Below are 25,746 nucleotides of genomic sequence, written 5' to 3'. Positions count from 1 at the left end.
GAAGCTTGAAAGTATCCTCAAGTTTATTCGCTGCAAAGACCATCAAAACATTATAATGATGGAACTGGCACTCATCAGGACCGCCCCAGGAAAGGAAAGGAAGAGCGAGAGTTTCCTCTGTTGTACAGGATAAGATCATCAGAGTTACCAGCCTCAGAAACCACAAGTTATCTATGACCTTATAGTACTTTTAGTAGTCTTTATAAAATGATTAATGGTACATCTCACATAGACTAAAATACTGGTATAGCAGAAATTATTCTTAAATTGATTTAAATACTCCTACTATTAAAGACAATTCAGGATAAATCTCTGACCACATATTGATTCAGTTTAATGGGATGGTTATAAGACTTTAGAAAGTAATATATTTCTGATTTTATAGAAACAACATCTGTTTTTTATTCTTTACCAAACTATTCAGACTTTTCCCTGAATGCTGCGGCGTGTGGTTCTGATATACAGTGATTATCTGGATCTGGGGGAGGGAGAACTCTGATACTGATACTGGCTGTTTGACAGCCCAGTTTACCGGAACACACACACACACACACACACACACTAAAACACACACACACACACAAACACACACACAATTACCAGTACACTGAAACCAGTAGGAGGAAATTGTTCCCAGACTGGGCGCTGGTTAATTCACACTGTGGACGAGAAATCCCACAAAACCACAGAACCACCTCCAGCACCGAGCCACGAGCACCACCAACCAATCAGATCCAGCACCGAGCCACGAGCACCACCAACCAATCAGATCCAGCACTGAGCCACGAGCACCATCAACCAATCAGATCCAGCACCGAGCCACGAGCACCACCAACCAATCAGATCCAGCACCGAGCCACGAGCACCACCAACCAATCAGATCCAGCACCAAGCCACGAGCACCACCAACCAATCAGATCCAGCACCGAGCCACGAGCACCACCAACCAATCAGATCCAGCACCGAGCCATGAGCACCACCAACCAATCAGATCCAGCACCAACCACGAGCACCATCAACCAATCAGATCCAGCACAGAGCCATGAGCACCATCAACCAATCAGATCCAGCACCGAGCCACGAGCACCACCAACCAATCAGATCCAGCACCAACCACGAGCACCACCAACCAATCAGATCCAGCACCGAGCCACGAGCACCATCAACCATTATTAATTATAATATATTATATATTACTGAATATTATATAACCACAAATACAAACAACACACAATAAAGTCTCCTCTACACTCCCTGATCCACTCAACCTAATCCCCCGCTCTTCTTCTTCTATTCTCACGAGAGATAAAACTTTATCTGATTCTCCTCAATAATAATAATAATTCACTCTCAAACACACGCTCTCAGATTAATTAGAAACACGTTGCTGTGCTCAAAAACACATACCCACAGCGTGTTTCAGTTTTATGTGGATTATGTAATTCCAGCACATCTTCATACTGAAATTAAAAACACGCTGCTGCTGCTGCTGTTAAACTGAAACTGGAGCTCTGCTCCGCTGGAAGTGTTGTAGAAGTGTCCTACTTTAGCTTATTTACAGCCGGTTTCCACTACATCACACTGGAGCTCATTCTGATTCATCTTTAAGGATGTTCCAGTGCTGAAAATCTGTTTCCGCTGGTTTAGGGAAGTTAACCCTCCTGTTATGGTCATTTGACAGGAACAGCAATGGTTTTCTGGGGTTAATTTAAAACCGGTGCATGTTTAATTATCCAAAACATGTCTGAAACCCCCACAAAATCATTAGAAGCAGTGTAAATATTTCATTATTAACTCTATTACTAATTATTCTATCAATATTTAGTGCAAGAGTTCCTTACCTCTAACAGGTAATGATTCAATTAGGATAATTCACTCATTTCTCATACAACAAAATAAATGTTCAAACTTTACTTAACTTTAATGTTTCACTACTTTATTACTTTTAAAAGAGCAACATATAAACCAATAGTTTTACATGACATTAAACCATAACTTTGCAATTTTGTTTTTGTTTAAGTTTTTGTTTTTTAGCAGGAGGTGGTTGTTGCAAATATGTGAGATGAACCATTTTCGTGTTATATGTTTATTACACTCATTAAGGCAAGCAGAAGAAGTTTAATACTGAAAAAAAATACTTTTAACTATTTTTCCTAGATCTTCAAAGTTTTTGAGCTGCTTTCAAACATACTTTGTAAAATTTCACCCAAGCAGAAGAGATGGTCTTGCTCTGGATCAGCTGAATTATAGTCCAGTTTATTTACAGTGTGAAACTGTTACGTTTTTTTTGGAGGGTTTAGACTTTTTTCAGACCAATTAAGAGCATTTTCACACCTGTAGTTGTGAAAGTTTCTATGATCCAGATTAGTTGATGAGTTTGTTTATTTGGAGCCTCAGTTTCTCTCTCTGTTTGGTTTGGTTTCACACAGGTATGAACCTAAACGCACAAAAATACACACCAATAAACCATGCGAGCTCATCGTCTCCTCTGATTGGTCAGAGCTGTGTGGTTGTTTTAGGTTCTTTATTTACAGAACTCACAATGTTTCTGTTTCATATACTGCTGTGGTTTTCTTTGGTCTACCTGTTCATCATCTGTTCAACACTTGTGATGACTTTCTTCTTCAGGACATTGCATACGGTTATACTGACTACAGCCAGTATTTGTGCTCTAATGGTTCTGATTGATTCTCTATCTTCTCTCAGCTTCACAGCTGCTTGTTTTTTACTTATAGACTCTCACAGCTCTCTGTTTTTTACATGTTTCTGGTTACTCCTCTAACTATAAAAGCACAGTCTGAACAGATAAAACCCAAATCTGATACTGAGGGCGGGATCAGACAGAAGGTGCTGAATTTTCTGAACTGTGTATCAGAATCAGATGTAAATACCTGGAAATTAAAGCTGAAATGTTGGTCTTTTGTCTCATATTCTTATTTTTTTGTCAAACCCAAATGTTTTTAGTCTACAGCAGGAATAATAAAGTGATGCACTGCAGACAGCTGGTGTGCATCACTGTAATACTGCGTCAGGCCTCAGAATACCACTTTCAGAGCGTTTGGGCTCCAGAGAAGCAAAGTAAACAGTTTGTTCTCCATCCTGTCTTCACCGAAACCAGGAGACTGACCAAAATAACCCAGCACACACACACACACACACCACGCCAATCCAAACAATCCGCAATTACTCCGCCTGACAGAAGTTCAATAATGTTTCATTGTTATGGTCGGGATTTCCATCTGTCCCTGAGGTTTATTTCTGCTTCAGTAAATATCAGCACCAAGCACTGGACGTGTTCTGCTTAATATTGTAAACACGAATCTGCACACACACACACACACACACACACACACACACATATATGCTAGTGCTGCACGATATCTATTTTTGACTATATATATTGCGATATTAAACAGTGCAGGGCCCATGATGTCACCAACCACGCCCCCACCCGGGCACTGTCTTGCGTCCGAACCAATCAAGAGCTGAGTCAGTGCCGAGCTCTCAAAACTCCAGAAAACAGCAAAACAACAGTAATCTGCTCTTTAATCAGCATTTAAACGTCTTTTCAAAAGGTAAATAAGAGCGTTTGTTTTTCTGGGATTAAAAGTGTGAATTCAGCTGTAACTGGAAATATCTGCACTGATAAACTGTGCTGGACAGAGGAGCACAGCTTTCCACACATGCTCACGTTTACAAGCACGTGCCCAACCATGATATATCGTGCAGCCCTAATATACACACACACACATTAGTTTAGCTATACTTGCAAGGACCTTCCATTCACATAATAATGGTAACAACAACAATTGTAGCCAATTCATACTATCCCTACACTTAAACCTAAACCTAAACCTAACCTTACCATCAGTAGATCCGTTACCATAATTACATTACCAACTTATTGTACAATACATAAACTTATATCTAAGATGTAGGCCTGTCACAACAATTAAATTGTCAATTTATTGTACAGTATATGGATTTGTACATGATTGATACATCATTTGTTTTCTTAGCTAGAAAAGCACATTATAACGAACGGGCAGAATGTTTTCATTACAGAATATAAAAAAAATGTTGTATTTCAGTTTGAATATGTTATTATTGTTAGGCATTAAACGACTCAGAATATCTATCTATCTACTAAACTCTAAAACTATGTACTTGTATTGTTATACCATAAATGTATCACTATTTTAGTAGCATATATTATTCTTAACATGACAATAATATTGTTTATCACAATTATTTGTGGGTTATTTATTGTCACACAAAAAAGTATTTATTAAGACAGCCCTAACAATCAGTGACCAAATGTAAATCATTTCACACTTTTAGATCAGTTCATATTATCTGATTAAAGTACCAGTTTTTGTAATATATATATATATATATATATATATATATAAGCTTTTAAAATTGTAATGACCACCTAAACGTCCCCACAAACTACATTTGTTTTTGACATATAGTGCTGCTACACTTGTTAGGACATCTGGTCCTGACAAAGAGACCAAAACTTGCGAGCGCACACGCAAACACACAAACACACACACGCACGCACGCACGCACACACACACACGCACACACACGCGCGCACACACACGCACACGCACACACGCACACACACATTCTCAGACACAGCACTCAGTCAGTTGGGTCCTGTCCTAGAAAACATGTAAAGTATCTTAGTGGATGCGAGGAGGAGATATTCACAGCTGTTTTGAAATATTTATATTCTGTAAATATGAATAAAATCCTCCTCATCACTGTGATGAAGAGCAGCGTGAGAGAAGAGCGCTATGAGCTGTTCTTTATGGGAAAAAGGAAAAAACCCTAAAAAAAAACAATTATTCTCAGAAACGAAAACAGAAATCTCTCCATGACAGAGTCCTGCTGGCATGCAGAGGAAGTCCCTGCCTGCGTGTGTGAGGGTGTAAGGGTGTGTGTGTGAGTGTGTGTGTGCGGTTGTCCGGTTGGCATATGGAGTGGGAGAGGTTTATAACAGACGTACAGTAAGAGCTCGGCCGCAACAAGTCCGATTTTTATTTCGTAGTTACTAAAACATACAATCGCAGGCCTGTCACAATATTTATATTTCTTCTGGTCAATACATTGTCCTAGAATAAACACAATAACCAATATTTCTGTCATTTTAAAACCATTTTTGCCAGTGATGTAATGATAAACATATTTAAACTTTAAATCCTCTGATATTTCGTCAATTATCATATGATTTGTGTGGTGTTTGGACGCTTTGAGGAACATGAGGAACACTGAGTTCAACAAGGCTTGAATCGGTTCAGGAATCGAGTGAAAATTGGAATCAATGATTCTAATCATATGTTGATATGAGGCTCTAAGCTGGTTTAAATATAAAACACAGCCGCGGGGAAACTCAGAGACGACACAGAGCTCTCCTCAGACACTGGATATGTTATACTTCTGAACTGAAAACTAAAGAGAAATAAAGCAGTAAACCAGCTACAGAAACTGACTGTAAAATAGATTATTGCTGAGTGTTCTTTGTAGCTCTTTCTAGACATATAAAGCTCTGGAAAAAATGAAGGTCACACTTTAGTTTCTGAATCACTTTCTCTGATTCTGCTATTTATAGGTTTATGTTTGAGTAAAATGAACATTGTTGTTTTATTCTATAAACTACAGACAACATTTCTCCTAAATTACAAATAAAAATATTCTCATTTAGAGCATTTATTTACAGAAAATGAGAAATGACTGAAATAACAAAAAAGATTTGATCAGCCGTGGTTTTATGTTTTTTGGATACAATCCGGGTTAGCACCCGAACATCCCTTTCAGACAGCTTCCTCTTACAGCGTCCACAGTTAATCCTGTTGGATGTGGTTGGTTCTTCTTGGTGGTATGCTGACGTTACCCTGGATACCGTGGCTCTTGATGCATCACAAAGACTTGCTGTCTTGGTCACAGATGCTCCAGCAAGACGTGCACCAACAATTTGTCCTCTTTTGAACTCTGGTATGTCCCCCATAATGTTGTGTGCATTGTAATATTTAGAGCAGAACTGTGCTCTTACCCTGCTAACTGAACCTTCACACTCTGCTCTTACTGGTGCAATGTGTAATTAATGAAGATTGAACACCAGGCTGCTCCAATTTAGCCATGAAACCTAAAATGATGACAGGTGTTTCAGTTTCATTCTACAACCCCTGTATTTGGACATATAGTATAAATATATTCATGATTCTACATGACTGTTCTAACAGATCTGGCAGACTGACTATTCCGGTACTTTCCATTACTTTCTGCAGACCTCCAGCACATCACACTCTACCCAGACCAACAGAACCAAACTTGCCCTAACTCGTGCACACACACACACACACACACACACACACATATACATACACACCTGTATCTAGGAGATTTGAACAGCAAAACAATCAGTGCAGCTTTCACAGTCATCAGAGTCGAAATCCCACAGACACCATGGGCTCTATTTTAGTGATCTATAGGCGAGCCGTCATCCGTGCACCATACAGATTGATTTAGGGCGTGTCAGTGTGTCTTTGCTATCGAAACGACAGGAAAAGTACACCTTGCACAGATCGAAACCTACAAAAGTCATGTACTAATTCTCTTAATTAATCATGGGTGTGGTTATTAATTTTGGGCATAACATGAAATAAACCAATCAGAGTGTCTCTTGTTCATCATTCCCTTAAAGAGTCAGGTGAGCTCTGACTTTGGTGGATTGCTATTTTAATGGTGCAGCTACCTGGACGTGTTCAACAAACGCTTCTCAGCAGAAAATGAGATATGCCTATGATTGTTTTTATGTCTTTAAACAAAGTCTATATTGTTTTTTATTTTGTTTAAAGTTTTATTTGTGTAGAATATTTAAATTCCAGTGTCTGAATATTCTTAGTAATTAAATAAAACGTCATTTTTACCCTTTCAGACCTGAATTATGTTCAAGTGATGGAAAGTTTAATAATGCTGTTTTCTTTCTCATTGTAATTATATATTACAATAAATCTAATAGATTAATTCTATTCTTTCTTCCTAAACATGATAAAAAATGTTCTAAATCACATAAATAGTAATAATAGTTTGTTTTATTTTGCTTTATTTGTTCTGTAGTTCTGACATGCTCTAATGCATGCTCCAGTGCAGTGGGCGGGGCTAAGCTACTCTTTCATTGGCTGGTGGTTTATGATTTGTAATTGATGCAGGTTCTAAAAGTATCAATTATATCAATTATTTCTGGGACAATTTATCTAAAATTGAGGAAAAAAGCTTGTGATAACCATGAATTCAGTATAACACATCTGCTATAACATGGTTATTTCAGGCACAGGGGCGGGGCATAGCGGACGTACTGAATTATCCTGGATTTGCTTGGTGTACGCTGTAAATGTACCACAGAGATGAACAGATCTCATACTCTGATTAAAGAGGAGAATAAACGAGTGTGAGCAGAGAGGCGGTACACTGACAGGAGTGGTGGAACGGCAGGTGTGAGGACATGTTCCTGACTGTCAGCTTCAGGTCATGTCCTATAACCTTTTGTCTATTAAAATGAACAATGTGAAAAGTGTACACTCATCTACTGCACTCTGCTCAAAAGTCACGCACTCTTTCAGATGTACTGTTTTCAGGGCGGGCTGCTGTCATTTTGACTGGCACTCGTTCATTTTTGTCTTTTTTCTTCCTTCATTCCTTCCATTCTTCCCATATGAAATCTGATCTTTGATCTATTTGTCTGTCATTCATCAATCATACAGCGCAAACGCCTTCAGGACAGCCCCCCCCACACACACTCTAATACACAGCCATACTAAACTCACACTCGTCTCTTTATCGTTTATTCTTCTCTTGTTTCTCCCATTCACTCCTGTTCATTTTCAACAACACCCAGCAACCACTTGAAATGCCACTGGAACCACTCAGTAAACACCTGGTGCAACATGGCAACATTTTAACAACACCTTAGCAACCGACCCCTTTCCACAGCAAGCAACTGCCAACATCTTAGCAACCAACAGTTACAACCACAGAAACACCTAGCAACGATATCTGGTTAGCAACACCGTAGCAACCATTTTTTTGGTATTTTTTTTTCATGCATTTGCATTCCACTATTTAACCAAATGTTTTTGCATTCCAACATTTAGAGAAATTAATACATTTAACGCACAGCATACACCTTAGACATCACCATTGCAACCTAGTTACACCTCAACGACCACTTAGCAAAACCACAGAAACCATTTTACACCCCATTTGTCTGATGTTTTGGAGATGTTCTGACCCAATCATGCAGAATTGTGTGTCAAACACAAGACCTGCAGCCACATTCGGCCCTCGGCAAAATCACCCCCCCGTCGGTGTAGCCTGTGCTGTAGCACGACGTGCACCTGCCCAGAAATATATAGCTGTGATTGGTCCGAAGAGACTGCAGAGTGATGCATAGACGTAAACACACGCATGCAGAGGTATAAATGTGGGCAGCTGCATAGGGCGCTCGCACAGGTGATGTATTGACTCAACAAACAAGCATAAATTGGCCAATTTACAGATTTTCTTGCTAGATATAGAGACTTTACAGGTCCTTTCCAAGAGTTCTTTAAAAAGTGACTACCTTTTTTTTATCTGTACTGGAAAAACACTTTGTATTACGTACATCTACACACCTGGGACTATAAACTATACACTTTGTATAGTTTTTGTATTTATATATTTAAGTATATATTTTTAAGTCTCAGTTTAGAATTTTATATTTAGAATTTTATGTATATGTTTTTAAGTCTCAGTTTAGAATTGTATAGTTTAGAGTCTTGTTTCCCTCACTGTGCTCTCTTATTGTACTATACTTATTGTTTATTTCTACTGTGTTGTGTAACTGCTACTGGCTGCTAAATTTCTTTCGGGATCTATAAAGCATCCATCCACCCACCCACCCACCCACCCATCCATCCATCCATCCATCCATCCATCCATCCATCCATCCATCCATCCATCCACCCACCCACCCACCCATCTACCCACCCACCCATCTACCCACCCACCCACCCACCCATCTACCCACCCACCCATCTACCCACCCACCCATCCATGTAGTAATAATCAATCTAGCTATTTTTTGTACGAACCTACAGCTACATCCTATAGACGAGAATCACCCAAACTGCTCAGCATGAGCACTCTCAATCTCTCTCTCTCCTCAGCGAATCAGTGAATCTCTATTGTAGATCAGAGAGCAGAATAATGAGTCTGAGGGTGTAGCAGGAGAGAGAGACAGATGGGGTTTGAGGGGTTAATAATAAGTGGAGGGTGTAGAGAGAGAGACAGGTGGAGGTTTTCTCACCATGGAGTGTCCGAGGATGAAGACGGGGAGGCTGGGGTGACGCGCTCTGATGAGGTCGATGTGCTGCAGAGCGTCTCTGATATAAATCTGGAAGTTTTTAATATTCATCCTCTCTCCTTCACTCTGCCCGTGCCCCACTGAGAGAGAGAGAGAGAGAGAGAGAGAGAGAGAGAGAGGTAGAGAGAGAACATTATTTAAACCCCATTCACAGAAAGTACAATCAAAACAAGGATCTTGATGTTGCTACAGCTGGGCCTGTAGGTCCTAAGGGAGGGGTCGATAAGATTTTCGGCTCTTGCTCATGAATATTTATACATGCAAACATTTCACCTCTGATTGGCTAACAGCACTGCGGAACCAGGAGGCAGCGAGACGGACAACAGTTAGAAACATTTTAAAATAAAGACATTTTTACACTAATAACAGTCTTTGCAATGTTCATATGTTACTTAATAACGTGTAATAATGCCCTGCTAAGTGCAATTCAGCCACTGATCTAGTCTTAGAGTCTCTCAGAGTAAAACACCAAATCCACCGGAGATCCTATTTAAACCTATAGTTACTTACACACAGAGGTGGGTAGAGTCCAGGTTCAGATAGTATTTTTTTTTTTTTTTTTTAACTAGTGTAAACAGAACTGTTCTAAACTGTTTTTACACCTATCTATCTCAATTGTACTTGGCTGGCGGTGTTTTTCCTCCATGGACTAATTCTAACCATTTGTTTCTTAGCTCTGAATTACTGGGTAAAGTATATAAACACTGATGTGTTATTCACACAAATAACACAGGAATGAATTGCATGCTGTTCCTAGCGCTGTTAGATCCTCCTATCTGACAAGACGACGTCACCGCCCGGCTTCAGCTCTGCCTGTGGGCGGTCCTGAGCCCAGGTGGGCGGGGCTATGAATACTATAATTCACGGGTTGATGTAGACACGGTGCTTTTCCTGATCGACTCATTTTTTTTCTGAATATTTTCTTTTACTAACTGCTGCAGACAATGAGGAAGAGGTTGAGTAAGAGTTTCATCATGTGCAGCATCATAAATATAAAACTCAGAGAGACCCACTGTATTTTACAAACAACAAGAACAAGAGGATTTTAGCGGAAGGAGAAACTTAAAGACACCAATGCAAATGAAGGTAATTGTGGCTGGCTGATTGATGGCAGAGATCATGGGTAATTCACTGAAACAAGCATTGCGGTTTCTCTCAACAGGGCAAAATATGTATTTTAGTGCATCTTAGAAGCGAGACCAGCAGTGAATAATCTCTCACCAGGAGGTGCACTACCTAATAGTAGCCTCTAAGAGCCTTTTATAGGGCAGAAACTGATAAACAAATATAAAAAATGAACAAATGCAGAAAAGAAATGAGGGAAAACTGGACGAGTAATGGAACCTCCTCCCACTTTCAATACAAGTGATTACTCACAGTACGAGACAGACATGAGTCCCAGAAATCACACTTACACACACTCTCTCTATCACCCTCACACACACACACACACACACACACACACACACACACACTTAAACACACACCACTCCCTTGGATGCGGTGTCGCTGTATGAATCATTAGTTACCATGGCACTCTGACTTAGAGTGACATTTTAAATATTCAGAGCACGTGCACTCCATATTTCCCTCAATGAGGAGTGAACGAGGAGTGAATTAGGAGAGGTGTGAACGAGGGGTGAAGAGGAGTGAAAAAGCCGTGAGAGGTGTGATTAAGAAGCGTAAGAGGAGTGGAGAAAAGAGAGTAAATTTACATTCACTCATCACTCAACCCTCTTTCACTCACTCTTCATTCATTAGGAGTGAACTCTTATTCACTCCTAATCCTTTTCATTTAAACCTCTTTCACTCAACACTCCTCTCCTCATTCCCAATGTACATCACTCAGAACTGCATTTTAATGTATGAAAGGTGCTTAATAAATATTATTATTATTATTATTTACATCTCTTTCTTCTCATTTAATACTCTTTCACTCTTCTTCTTATTTCCTTCCCTTTTTCTCCTCAACTCACTCTATATTTACCCCTCTTCTTATTCACTCCACTTTCTCTCCACACTCACTCCTCACTTACTGCCTCACTCTTTTATTGCCCCCATCTCTCTATCTCTCTCATCTGCTGCGCACGCTTTCATAGTTTGTGTAGTGGGGAATCTGAACATGTGTGTGAGAGTGTGTGTGATTGTGTGTGTGTGTAGTGTATGTGTGTGTGTGTGTGTGTGTGTGTAGTGTGAGTGTGTGTGTGATAGCTGATATTAGTCATGACAGGCTCTTCAGCTGGAGAGCAGAGTATAATCAGCCCAATCCAGCTGCTGATCACTTTACTTTCATCAGACTGCAGCAGAGATTCATCCTCATATAGAGCCGTTATAGCCCCGCCCACCTCCACACACACACTCTACACACACTCTACACACACTCTACACACTCTGCACTGATCACTTTACTTTCATCAGACTGCAGCAGAGATTCATCCTCATATAGTGCCGTTATAGCCCCGCCCACCTCCACACACACACACACTACACACACACTACACACACTCTGCATCAGACTGCAGCAGAGATTCATCCTCATATAGTGCCGTTATAGCCCCGCCCCTACACACGCACTCTACACACACTACACACACTCTACACGCACACTACACACACTACACACTCTGCACTGATCACTTTACTTTCATCAGACTGCAGCAGAGATTCAGTCTCATATAGAGCTGTTATAGCCCCGCCCCTACACACGTACTCTACACACACTACACACACTCTACACGCACACTACACACACTATACATTCTGCACTGATTTCTTTACTTTCATCAGACTGCAGCAGAGATTCAGCCCCGTACACACTCTACACACACACACTACACACTCCATTCACTACACACACACTACACACTCTACACACACACACTACACACTCCATTCACTACACACTCCATACACTACACACACACTACACACAGACTACACACACACACTGCACTGATTACTTTTCTTTCATCAGACTGCAGCAGAGATTCAGCCTCATATAGAGCCATTATAGCCCCGCCCACCTCCACACACACTACACACACTCTACACGCACACTACATGCACACAATACACACACTACACACACACTACACACTCTGCACTGATTACTTTACTTTCATCAGACTGCAGCAGAGATTCAGTTTCATATAGTGCCGTTATAGCCCCGCCCCTACACACGCACTCTACACACACTCTACACGCACACTACATGCACACAATACACACACTACACACACACTACACACTCTGCACTGATTACTTTACTTTCATCAGACTGCAGCAGAGATTTAGCCTCATATAGAGCGTTATAGCCCCGCCCACCTCCACACACTACACACAATACACACACTACCACACACACTATTACACACTACACACACTCCATACCGAGACCCTCTGCAGCACAATTAACCTCTTCAGCCCCGCACAACCACATCAACCACCTCAAAACACCTCAGCCACTGCTGCATCCTGCCCCTTCACACACTGCTACAACTATGGATTCATCAATTACATGGCAACCAAAATTATTCTGCATAAAAATGCATAAGAAATACTTTCAGTGTATCTAAAAATACAGAATAATGCTTTTCTCTGTGTAAATATATGACTTACACTGCACTGCTGAAGTAAATGTATAATTAGTATAGCACTACTGAGGTACATTCATGATTAGAATATCACTGCTGAAGTAAATTCATGACTCAAAAAGTACTGCGATAAATACTGCTAAGTTAAATTCATGATTAGCATAGCACTGCTAAATTTAATTTATAATTAGAATAGTACTGCTGAGGTAAATGTAATATTAGAATAGCACTGCTGAGGTAAATGTATAATTATAATACCACAGCTAATGTAAATAGATGATTAGAATAGCACTGCTGAGGTCAATCTTTGATTAGAATAGCACTGCTCAGGTAAATGATTGACAAGGATAGCACTGCTGAGGTAAATTTATGTTTCTAAAGTTAACGTATAATTAGAATAGCACTGTGATTAGAATTGCACTGCTGAGTTAAATGTATGATCTTTATGTTTCTGTGATTGTGATTGGTTGTTGAGTGTGGTACTCACCGTGGTCGTGGGCGAACACGTACAGGCCCTTCTGCACGAGTGTGTGAGCGACGTCAGTGTACATTCCACAGTGTTCCCCAGCTCCATGTGCAATAAACACCAGGGCCCTGTCCCAAACACACACACACACACTGTACAGTTAGCAATGTAAACACACACACACACAATCTAAATTCACTAATGCAACACTTACACACTGTATATTTACTCTAATACACACTCACACAGAGTTATATATACACATACCATATACCATATACATAGTAATATACATAAACACACAGAGACAGAACAGCTCATATAAGTGAAATATATTTCAGACTTACACACACACATGCGTTCAAATACACAGATTTAATACATATAAACACACACTCTCACACCCAGTGTGTATTGACTTTCATATACACTCACTCATAAATCTATTTTTACATTCACATCATGGGCTCTAGTTTAGTGATGTATAGTTTTTTTTGATTTAGGACGTGTCAGAGTTTCTTTGCTATCATAACGACAGGAAAAGTACACCTTGCACAGCTCAAAATGCACGCAAAACTCTGTTCTAATTCTCTTAATTAATCATGGTGTGCTTAGTTGATTTTGGGCGTAATGTGAAATAATAAACCAATCAGAGTGTCTCTTGCTCATCATTCTCTTTAAGAGTAGAACCAGGTGAGCTCTGACTTTGGTGGATTGCTATTGTAACGGTGCAGCTACCTGGACGTGTTCAACAAACTCTTCTCAGCAGAGGAAACTGAGCTGCTGGTTGACGCTGTGAAGGAGCTCCAGCAGCTCATTTACGGGAACAGCAATGTTATTTTATTTACTATTCTGTTTATTGTTGATGTAAAAGTTGGGTTTGTGCTGCTGTGTGTTCATGTGTGTGTAATAAATGGGGGTGTACGCTCGGCTCGGCACGGCGCCTGTGTTACCGAGATAGCGATGAACGTCTGACTGTTGGCGTCTGTCTAGGTTGTATTCAGTCAGTGGAGCTCCTGTGTTTTCTGTTACCAAGATAAACAAGATAAAACTCCAGAAATGTACCTGAACACACCTCATTTCCAGAACACCACGCCCATCAGTGTAGATATATTCAGAAGATCTGCTGCTGTTTAAACCAGGCAGGAGGAAGGAGTGAAAATAGACTGTTGGTGGGGGGTAAGATAGCGATGAGCATAGGACACATAGTGCCCTATATTATAAGTGGAGCTAAAAATATGGATGGTAGAAACAAGGAGGTGTCTAGGTTAATATATATATATATACACACTCTCTCTCTCTCTCTCTCTCTCTCTCTGAGGATGGATAAAGTGGGTCACGCTGGTCATTTTGTTTTCATTCTTGGTGTCGAATGGCAGCCAGACAAGAATCTCTCTACCAAACACGGCTGTTCATCCAACCGTCTGCTCTGTACCAGATCCAGCACTGCCTCTCTCACTGTCCCACACACACACACACACACACACACACACTTTGTCTTTCTTTCTGTTGTGTGCCCACTCTCTCTCCTCCCTTCTTCTATCAGTTCTGTCCTCCTTTCTCTGCTACCTTTATCTCCACAGCACTGCAGATCTGCATTATACATCCATCAGGACTCTACTGCTTCATTATACTCACAGTTACTCCTGTGCTAACATTACTGCTGCAATAACTAATCAATTCAAATCGATTATTAAACTGATTTAAAAAGTATTAGTTTGGTTTTATGTTATTTTACACATAAGTACTGGTGAAGGAGACTCAAGGTGAATTTGTAGTAAGTTAGTGCTTATTCTGTTTTTTATCTCATTTATTGTGTTCCTAGAGCTGCTAGAGTAGTTAAACAAGATGTTTCTCATTCTTAGTAAATGTATATCTCACTCATGTTTAGCAAACAAGCTAGCCATAGACTAAGAGTTTTCACTTCCACCTTAAATTCCACCTTAAATGTGGCAGCTCGACCAGGACTAGTGCCAAATCAAGCCGTAGTTTTAGTCACTCGTCGCGCTAACGTTAGCAACAAGTTCTAATTTTGATCTCTTAGTTTTCCTAGAGCTGCTAGAGTAGTTAAACAAGATGTTTCTCATGCTTAGTAAATGTATATCTCACTCATGTTTAACAAACAAGCTAGCCTTAGGCTTAAAGTTTTCATTTCCACCTTAAATGTGGCCACTCAACCAGGACTAGTGCCAAATCGAACCGAAGTTAGCGTGGTAGCATAGTTACTAGAGCTGCTAAAGTAGTTAAACAAGACATTTCCTAAGATTTCTTATTTTAGTAAATTCACATCTAACTCGAGTTTAGAGAGTTTCCATTCCACCTTAAATACCATCTTAAATGTGGCTGCTTGACTAGAACTGGTGCCAAATTGAGCTGTAGTTTTAGTCACTAGTCACGCTAACATTAGCGACAAGTTCTAATTTTCTCTCACTCAATGATACTAGAGCTGCTAGAGTGGTTAAACAAGGCATTTCTCATTTTTAGTAAATTTACATCTAAGTCGTGTTTAGCGATTTTTTCGTTCCACCTTAAATGAGATGGCAATTTTATTTATGTAGATATAAAAAGAATGTAAAATAATGTACACACAAGGGTATATTGTTAGTTTTCCCTGTGCTAAAATTACCAATGTTTTTTATTTTCCCACAGAAATCTGTTTATAAAATATATTGTGCTATATCATAAAAAGAAGGCGGGGCTACAATTAGAAATTTAAAGTGATTGACAGCAACCGAGCTTTCAAGTGATTCAAGCAACCCTTAGCCAATCCAAAACGATTATCTGTCAAAATAAAAGTCTCTCTAAAAATGAATAAAATTGAGTTTTGAGTCTGTGAATGAAATACTAGTAAATATATATAAAGTATACAAGTAATCAAAAAAAGATTAGTAAAACTGATAAACACATTAAATAATGATGATAATGATGGGGACCAACAGCATCTGGTTAGACTTGTCCATGCAAACAGTGGACAATTCTTTAGCTTCCATTGGATGTGGCAAAAGTCATGGGACACAATACTATTTCCCGTCACATGATTGTGGAATGTCAGTGGAGTGTAGGAACCCTGGTTGCTGTTTTTAACCTTACACAAGGACATTTTGTCCTTATAATGCACACACACACACACACACACACACACCAAGACACACACACACACACACACACACACACACAGAAACACACACAGTGCTCCCTCTGTTCTTGCTGTCCTCGTTTTTTTGTATTATGGTTTTCACCCTCATGTAGGGACTCAGACCGTATAATCGGATTCTCCAAAATCCCTCACACACACACACACACACACAGAGACACACACACACACACACACAGAGCTCTTTCTACTACACATGTGCAACTGATTCATTGATTTACACTCTTTACACATTAAAGTACTTGATCTGGATACAAATCTCTTTCTTCTTCTATATTTGCAACATCAGATAGATCAAATGATCTCAATAAACAGCCCCTGGAACACCAAAAACTTATATTAACGTATAACAGTTTTTCACCTTTCTCTATATTGTTCTAATATGGCATTAAAATTTGACTATAAACGGACCAATAGAAATGCTCCAAATTAATGTATAAATACAGTACCAGTCCAAAGTTATTACTTACCTTCTGATTTAGTGTTTTTCTTTCTTTCTTTCTTTACTTTCTACATTGTAGATTAATATTAAAGAGATAAAAATGATTAAGGGACACATATGGAATTTTCGACTAATTAAAAAAAAGGATTGGTTTGGTTTATGCTTTTATACTCATAAGTACTGGCAAAGTACATTCAAGGTGAATCTTAGTAAATTAGTGCTAATTCTATTTTTTGTCTCACTCAGTTTTCCTAGAGCTGCTAAACAAGATGTTTCTCATTCTTAGTAAATGTTTATCTCACTGACGTTTAGCAACCAGCTAGCCTTAGGCTTAGAGTTTTCCCCTCCACCTTAAATTCCACCTTAAATGTGGCCACTCAACCCGGACTAGTGCCAAATCGAACTGTAGTTTTAGTCACTTAATGTTACTAGAGCCGTTAAAGTAGTTTCTCTGCAAATGAAATACTATTAATTAGTCTGAGTAAATATAATGTATACAACCAATTAACAGCTTAGTGAAACTGAGAAACACCTTAAATAATGATGATAATGATGGGAACCGGCAGCATCTGGCTAGAATTGTCCATTCAAATATTGACTAATGACTCTGGCTAACGACTCAAAAATCCAGATTTCACAATTACAATCAGTGCAGGAGACCCCGCCCACATACCCACAGACCAATGCATTCTTTAGCTTCCATTGGACGTAAATGTGTTTTCCTAGAGCTGCTAGAGTAGTTAAACAAGATATTTCTCATTCTTAGTTATTGTATATCTCACTCACATTTAGCAAACAAGTTAACCTTAAGCGTTTTCACTTCCACCTTAAATTCCACCTTAAATGTGGCCGCTTGACCAGGACTAGTGGCATATAAAACTGTAGTTTTAGTCACTAGTCACGTTAACATTAGCGCCATATTCTAATTTTCTCTCACTCAATGTTACTAGAGCTGCTAGATGGTTAAACAAGACTTTCCCAATAATTCTTATTTTAGTCGTGAGTTTTAGTGAGTTTTTTATTCCACCTTAAATTCCACATTAAATGTGGCGTTCTTTAGCTTCCATTGGACGTAAATGTGATACTTAGAACAATCCAAAGTAGATTTAATATCAATACAATGTAAAAAAAATGATAGAAAGAAAGAAACACACACACTGAATGAGAAGTAAGTGTGAAATAAGTGTAAATAAATAAATTCCTTTTACACGACTTCCAACAAAAAAAAACTGTAAAAATGAAATTCTATTTCTTTCTTCACTTCAGTTAATGAAAAACTAAAGATCTGTCAGTAAACTGCGCTCAGCTTCGTACTCAAATATATCACAATACACCAACATGCAAAGTGTTACTTACTGCTGTCCCATGACTTTTGGCACAACATGTGGTGCTTTAATGAACAGGCTTTTACTCTGTAGTATAACCACTGTACTGAGGGAAATCAGAAGCTTAAGCTGTCTCTGTGAATGTGAGTGTGTGTGTTTGTGTGTGTGTGTGTGTGTGTGACATGTCAGCTATGCCAATGGCCTAAGGCGCGCACTCACACACACACACACACTCACACACACACAGAAGCAGGCACAGTCACTAAAACTATTCACACTTTTAGTCACTACACAAAGACTCTCTTCATTACAGCTAAAAGGATGAGAGAAAGAGAGAGAGAGAGAGGGAGAAACAGAGAGAGAGAGGGAGAAACAGAGAGAGAGAGAGAGAGAGAGGGAGAGAGAGATAGAGAGAGAGAGAGAATGTAGAAAGAGATTGAATGGGGGGAAAAGAAGGAAAGAACTGAGAGCTAATGAAGCTGGATTAACATTCCAGATCTCCCTCAGTCTCTCTCTCACACACACACACACACACACACACACACACACACACACTGCCCTCTCTTCCCTTTCCCAAGCTAATTAAGAAGTGACTGAAGACTTCTCCTGTCCCCCCCCCCCCTGCTAACACACAGCTCCAGTGTGTGTGTGTGTGTGTGTGTGTGTGTGTGTGTGTGTGTGTGTGTGTGTGCTGAATGATGATACGTCCATATGGGATGTACTGTATTTAATTATACATGAATGTGAATTATACAGACAGGCAGTTCATCACTGTCCTCTCCTCTAAATATAGCATCAGTTAAAGGGAAACTCCACCAATCCCTATAAATTCTGATTAATTCAGATAAATCAATAGGATACACTTAGGTCTGTCATGATAATTGCAATACCGATTAATCGTACAATAAATAAACATGACCTCAATAATTTTTGATAATCGTGATATCCTCTATTGTGTTTATTTATATGTTTGTTCACATATATAACAGTATGAACAGTATTTCAGCTCCAGTCATGCTTTAATAACTGTGACTCCATAACATACTGTACACACAGTGAGGACTAAAGTAGGTGAAGAATTAAATAAGTATATTAATAAATGATTAATTCAATTTTTATGTGTATAATTACTTTTTTTATGATATTCTGTTATCATTTTGTCAGTGGCAATTAATAGTCTTAAAATGACAAAAATATCGGTATCTCAATAATTTCTGGGACAATATATCATCCACAAAAAAATATTATCGTGACAGGCCTAGATATACTGTGTGGCAGGTAGATGCTGAGCTGAGCTAATTTTCTCCTGAGCTTCAGCTAAGATTAGCTAACTTTATCTCAGTCATTCATCACAATAACTAGTTAGTAAGGACGGAGTCTCGCAGCATTTATACTTATTTATGGATATTAAAGCAGCAGAGAGTGTTTGAGGTAGGTAAAGTGATCCAGACTAGTCCTCTGGATAACATAGTCATGTAGAGCTGAGCAAAATATAAATATTTTCTCGCATCAACATAATATCAATATGGTTTATTAGTATATGGAGGATTTGGTCAGAGCTCAGAAGATTACTGTATATTTCATTAAACAGAACTATCCAGACTGTACTGTGCATGAGTATTTGAATAGCTGTTTTTAAGAATCTGCCACTGCTGATGCATTTTATTTGCATGAGAAAATATTGTGATAAATTGTTGTGATATAATATTTTTACCATTTCTCCAAGCTACAAAAAGTCAATATATAACAACAGTCCTTGTTTCTGTTCATTGGCTATCAGTCAAGTCAAACAAATCAAATCAGATCAGATTAATTGTCAGGTTTGCAAAGGTATGCAGAGAACAATATTTATAACATAGAGTAGAATAAGTAAAATAAAATAGTAAATATACAGTTACCTTAAACCATATACACAACATAACTTAAACTATAGACATATGGGCCAGTATAGGATTGACTAGTGTAATCACTAGTTTTCACTTGGATCACGGAACAAGATAACGTTAGCCATGAGACGTTCCTGTAAACAAACATGCCGAATTCACCACCACCGCTGTGCTGCTATGTATGTAATTGTGAGGGAGATAACTGTGACTTTTGGCACATATTATTAAGTAAGTTAAATCGGATTATCTCCACTTTTGTCACGGAGATGGTGTGTACACGGTCCCGAGAGAGGGTGCTTTGCATGGCAGGGGTGTTAAATTCGGCACTACACTGAATAGCCTACTGAGCAGTAAGTGACGTAAGCGTGCTCGGGCACGGATTGTTTAAACAGTATTCACCAAGCAACTTCACTTTCCTTTTTTAAATCAGGTCTAAAAACTTATTCGGACAAATTGACATTCGACAAGCAAGATACTGGTAAAATTTGTTGTTTTTATTCTATATATTTTCTGTGTGTGATTTATTTCTTGCTGTAGATCTTACTGCTTTTAATTTTAATCATTTATGTATAGTTTTTATTTGTGTTTTCCACATTTTATTTGTTCTCACTCCAATAAGCTTTGTGTCTGGGAAGGAGGTGGTCGAGCTGTTTGTATTTTAAGAGTGAGGACCTGATGTAATGAACAGCGTGTTCTCATCACTGAAACTCAATCTGGTTTATAATATTTATCTCATCTAAAAAAAGAGACCAAGCCCCGCCCACCAGCTGCACCGGCTGAGATATGATTCAGTCTCATCACTTTTATCTTTAAAATCTTTTTGATCTTAAATTCACTGGTGAATCGGCTTCTCTGGTCCTCAAATGTATAAATATATTTAATTTAATAATTAATAAACATTATTTCTCTTCAGTGGGTGTGTTCTATTCTTGCGGGGATCAGAGTGTAGGTCAGTGTGTGTGTGGTGATGTCAGTGCTGATGACCGGAGATATGTAAGTGTGTGTGTACACAGACCTGTGTGTATTTAAGGGTTAAAGGTTAAGAGACTGTACAGAAAAAGCTATGGGTTCTACCTTTCCCCCAGATTATGCTTAAAGGCTGCTTTTAATGCATAACTTTACCTTTAACCTCGATATCCTTTTTATCAAAACATGCCTAAATGGTGTAATATATTTATTATACCATCACATATAATATGTATTTACTTTTTTCATGAAAAATGTGAGAAATGTTTGAATTCTGTCTCATTTTTAATTGGCTGTTATCCTGATCTAATGTCTACTTTTGAGTATAACATAGAGGGGTATGATATGTAAAGAGCGAGGCAGAGTGAGATAGAAAAAGGTAAAGTGAGGCAAAATGTGGAATAATGAGGTAGAATGAGGCAAAAATTTTACTTTAAAACCAAAATCATTTTTTATTGCCTGTTATCCTGATCTTAAGTCTTATTTTGATTTTAAAAGAGGTAGAGTGAGGGAGGGTGAGGCAGACTGAAGTAGGGTAAGGGAAAGTGTGGTAGAATGAGATAGAGGCAGATAGATTGAGGTAGGGTGAGATACAGTGAGGCAAACAGAAGTAGAGTGAGGTATAGGGAGTTAGAGGGAGCTAGACTGAGGTAAACTGAGGCAGAGCGAAGCAATAGGAGGTAGAGTTATTTTTTTAGAGCCATTTTAACTGACTGCTATCCTGATCTAACATCTTCTTTTGAGTTTTTAAGTAAAAACTAGGGCTGTCCGATATGGTAAGAGTGATAGAGAGTGAGGCAGAAGGAGGTAAAGCGAGTCAGAGTAAGGGAGGGTGAGGCAGACTGAAGTAGAGTGAAGCAAAGTGTGGTAGAATGAGATGGTAGTGAGGCAGAGCGAGGCAGAAGGAGGAAGAACGAAAAACAATGAAGCAGAGCCAGATATATTGAGGTAGAATGAGATACAGTGACGCAAAATGAAGCAAAGCAAGGCAGATGAAGGTACAGTTTAGAGGGGACAAAAATATGATACGTTAAGAGCGACGTAGAGTGAGGTAGAAGTAGGTAAAGTGAGGCAGAGGGAGGGAGAGAGAGAGGCAGACTAAGGTAGAATGAAACAGAACAAGGTAGACTGAGGTAGAGTGAGAAACGGTGAGGTAGAGTGAATTAGAGGCAGTTAGAATAAGGAAGAGTGATGTAAATGTGATGCAGAGTCAGGTAGAGTAAGGTAGAGGTAACGTTACTATACTAGCCCTGTACAGCTTGTACGTTTTAGCTAAAAAAAAACAGTCAGTAAACTGATGGATTGACTGAATGTGATAAATGGTGCTAAATGTATTAATTAGTTTAACTTGTGAGAGAAAAGAGTAAAAATGAACTTAAACTTGCAGTTTGTCGGCTCTTCCTGCCAGCTGGTCTATTACACTTAGCTAAACGGCTAAACTAAAAGGCTTCAGAGGACATTAACTTTTTTTTTAAATAAAAAGAATTGATTTTAAAATCTGTACAAATTTAGGAAAGCACACATAGTATATATATATATATATATATATATATATATATATATATATATATATATATATATATACAATGAAACTGAAAACATTTTTTTGCAAAAAAAATATTTCCTGTTACAATAATAATTTGGGTTTTCAGTAATGTTTCTTATCAGACATGAAACCTGTTTATCTAATACTTAAATAGAAATCATCAAGATGTAGGCGTGTAATATCAGGCATAAAAAAAAAAAAAAAATGCTGCATGTTAAGGGGTTAATCCCTGAATTGTATCGAGCATTGCTTTGATATGCAGTGGATCTGTAAATCTCCTAAACATCCTAACATTAGAAAAAGCACTGCAATATAACTCTAAATAAAAGAGACACTGTTCATAAATGAGGCACTTATTTGGCCGAACACCAAAGCACTTCTTTGCAAATTTCAGCTGAATAATTTCGGTTGCCAAATATGCAGTAGATCCCTAATTAAAGGAGCATCCTTATCTGTGCTTTGAAGAAGCTCTCTGACTGAACTCTCGCAGATTAAAGAGATTTTTGCAGGATTTGAGTTTGCAGATGCTTCTTCTGAACTTCCTCAGCAAGGAAATGAAATTAGGTCGCTCGTTAAAGTCCTTAAACTGAATGTGTGTGTGTGTATGTGTGTGTGTGTGTGTGTCACATGACATTATTTGGTTTGTTTTCACCTGACTCTTATAAAAGTATCAGGCAAAGGGTTTTCTGTGCAGGTGATGATGTCACCTGGCAGGTTATGGGTGAAAGTTTAACGGGTGCAAGAAATGACGGTACACCTGTAATGATTGACAGATCATTAAACAGATACAGCGGGCAATGAACCCCTGAAAATACACACAAACATCCTGAGAAAGTCACCTTCAGTTTTACCCTGTAAACCTCAGTTTAGAACCGGATTTCCTAGAATGCAAATCCTGCAGAGCAGTGATTCTTAAACTGAGGTACGTGTAGAGCTGGTGGTATGCAAAGAAGTTCAGGGTGGTATTCTAGATGACCTCAGACAATGTAATACAAATCTTAAAAGTTTTATTACTTAATATAGTAATTTTTACAGTACTTTTTGTTCATATTTAGTGTTTAGCCTGGTAGAAGCTGTATATAAGTACATACGAACATATGAACACACATAAAAACTGTATATATACACTTAAGTTCTGTACAGTTTAATGGGCCCTACAACTGAACCCTGTGGAACTTCACCACTCACAATGACAAAAGTTTCTCTATTAGTAATACTGTAATAGCAAAATAATTACCGGTACTGTAGGGTTTAAGGTGCCATATAGACTCTGTAATTCACTACTCCCTATTTTCCCACACTTCTTTTTTTTGTGAAAGAGCAGGCAGATATATGTAGAGGTAACAGTACTATCCTAGCCCTAGTATAGTCCTAGTATATTTCAGCTGGAAAACAGCCAGTAAACTGATACTCAGTGTGATAAATAGTGCTAAACTTTTAATTTAGTTTAATTTACAAGAGTAGAGAGTAGAAATGAACTTAAACATGCCGTTTGTCTGCACTACCTACCAGCTTTTATTCCAGGTAATGTATTTATAAAAAGAATATTTGCTAGTATTGACCCACGCCCTTGATTGGGCAGAGAAGAAGAAAGAGGGGGAGCGAACTCAGAGTATTTGGGATGGAGTTCGGGGCAGCTTCGCTGTAAAGCGTGAAGCCGAAGCCTCCCCTCTCATGAAGAGAAACATGAGAAGAGAATAAAATTAAAGAAGGAGGAAGATGGGGAGGAGGTGGGTGCGAGGTTTGTTCAATGAGTAGGTAGAGAGGAAGTGACTGTTTAAATAGGGATGGAAGTGGGAGGAGTGAGGGCGTGGCTCACTCCCAAAACTTAGTTATGACACATAACTCCACTTTGCTAGTATTGACCCACGCCCTTGATTGGGCAGAGAAGAAGAAAGAGGGGGAGCGAACTCAGAGTATTTGGGATGGAGTTCGGGGCAGCTTCGCTGTAAAGCGTGAAGCCGAAGCCCCAAAAATTAAATCAGAACTTTCGACCACTGCTAGGATTTAAGAAGCAACTGAGTGTTGGAAGTCCGACCTTGTAGTCTTTGAGAAAGCCAGAGGATGAACCGATGCAAGGGGAAGGCAGTGTGGAAGTCAAAGGAAAGAAAGGTAGGGAATAATTAAGTAAGGTATTTGAAGGTGCTGCCAGCCTATTCGAGTATAAGAATGAATGAGGTCCTTGGTGGCAGAAATCGGTTGAAGTGGAAAGGTAGTGTTGAGCGACTTAATGGAATGATGCACGTGTTGTACATGTAGTTTAAAGGCCCCAAAAGCAGCCACCGACCCGCATGCGCAGCAGGAGCGACCTGGTAAGGTAGAAGGGGTGCTCCTGATGGTCCAACAGAAGTGAGGGGGGGAGGGGATGGGGGGCGATGGAGTGGGAAGACGGTGTGGGAAGATGGGGCGATGGAGTGGGAAGACTGTGTGGGAAGACGGGGCGATGGAGTGGGAAGACTGTGTGGGAAGACGGGACGATGGAGTGGGAAGACGGAGTGGGAAGACGGGGCGATGGAGTGGGAAGACGGGGCGATGGAGTGGGAAGACGGGGCGATGGAGTGGGAAGACGGGGTGGGAAGATGGCAGCAACAGGAGATAAACAAAAGAGAGTAGGGAGGACAGACAGAATGAGGACAGTTGGAATGGCGGTGGGAAGATGGAGGATGGGAAGGGAGGACAGATGGACTGGTGTTGAGATGATGGAGGATGGGCAGGGAGGACAGATGAAATGGCGTTGGGATGATGGAGGATGGGCAGGGAGGACAGACCGACTGGTGTTGGGATGATGGAGGATGGGCAGGGAGGACAGATGGACTGGTGTTGGGATGATGGAGGATGGGCAGGGAGGACAGACCGACTGGTGTAGCGAAGATGGGTAAGGAGGCGAAGACGAGGGTGGCGGTGACAAAGGTTAGTACGGTGAGGGTGATTGTTACAACGGCAACGAAAGATTGGA

At 39.4% G+C, this 25,746-nt stretch overlaps 2 protein-coding genes across 4 annotated transcripts in view; one reads left to right on the top strand and one right to left on the bottom strand.

The window, feature by feature from the left end:
- Positions 1 to 25,746, top strand: part of si:dkey-20d21.12 (uncharacterized protein LOC556245 homolog) — a 231,458-nt gene that overhangs the window by 94,908 nt on the left and 110,804 nt on the right. The window lies entirely within an intron of this gene.
- The window catches only part of mgll (monoglyceride lipase), a 51,127-nt gene that overhangs the window by 15,604 nt on the left and 9,777 nt on the right, over positions 1 to 25,746 (bottom strand). For all 3 annotated transcript variants that reach the window (XM_022666103.2, XM_022666104.2, XM_049485618.1), the window contains 2 exons: positions 13,493 to 13,599; positions 9,356 to 9,492 (listed from right to left, as the gene is read on the bottom strand). In XM_022666103.2, coding sequence (XP_022521824.1) covers positions 9,356 to 9,492; positions 13,493 to 13,599 — 244 coding nt within the window. The remainder of the gene's footprint in view (positions 1 to 9,355; positions 9,493 to 13,492; positions 13,600 to 25,746) is intronic.

Source organism: Astyanax mexicanus, chromosome 12, assembly GCF_023375975.1.
Source record: "Astyanax mexicanus isolate ESR-SI-001 chromosome 12, AstMex3_surface, whole genome shotgun sequence".
Taxonomy (NCBI): Eukaryota; Metazoa; Chordata; class Actinopteri; order Characiformes; family Acestrorhamphidae; genus Astyanax; species Astyanax mexicanus.
The sequence above is the reverse complement of the archived record's forward strand: the minus strand, read 5'-3'. Positions and strand labels throughout refer to the sequence as shown.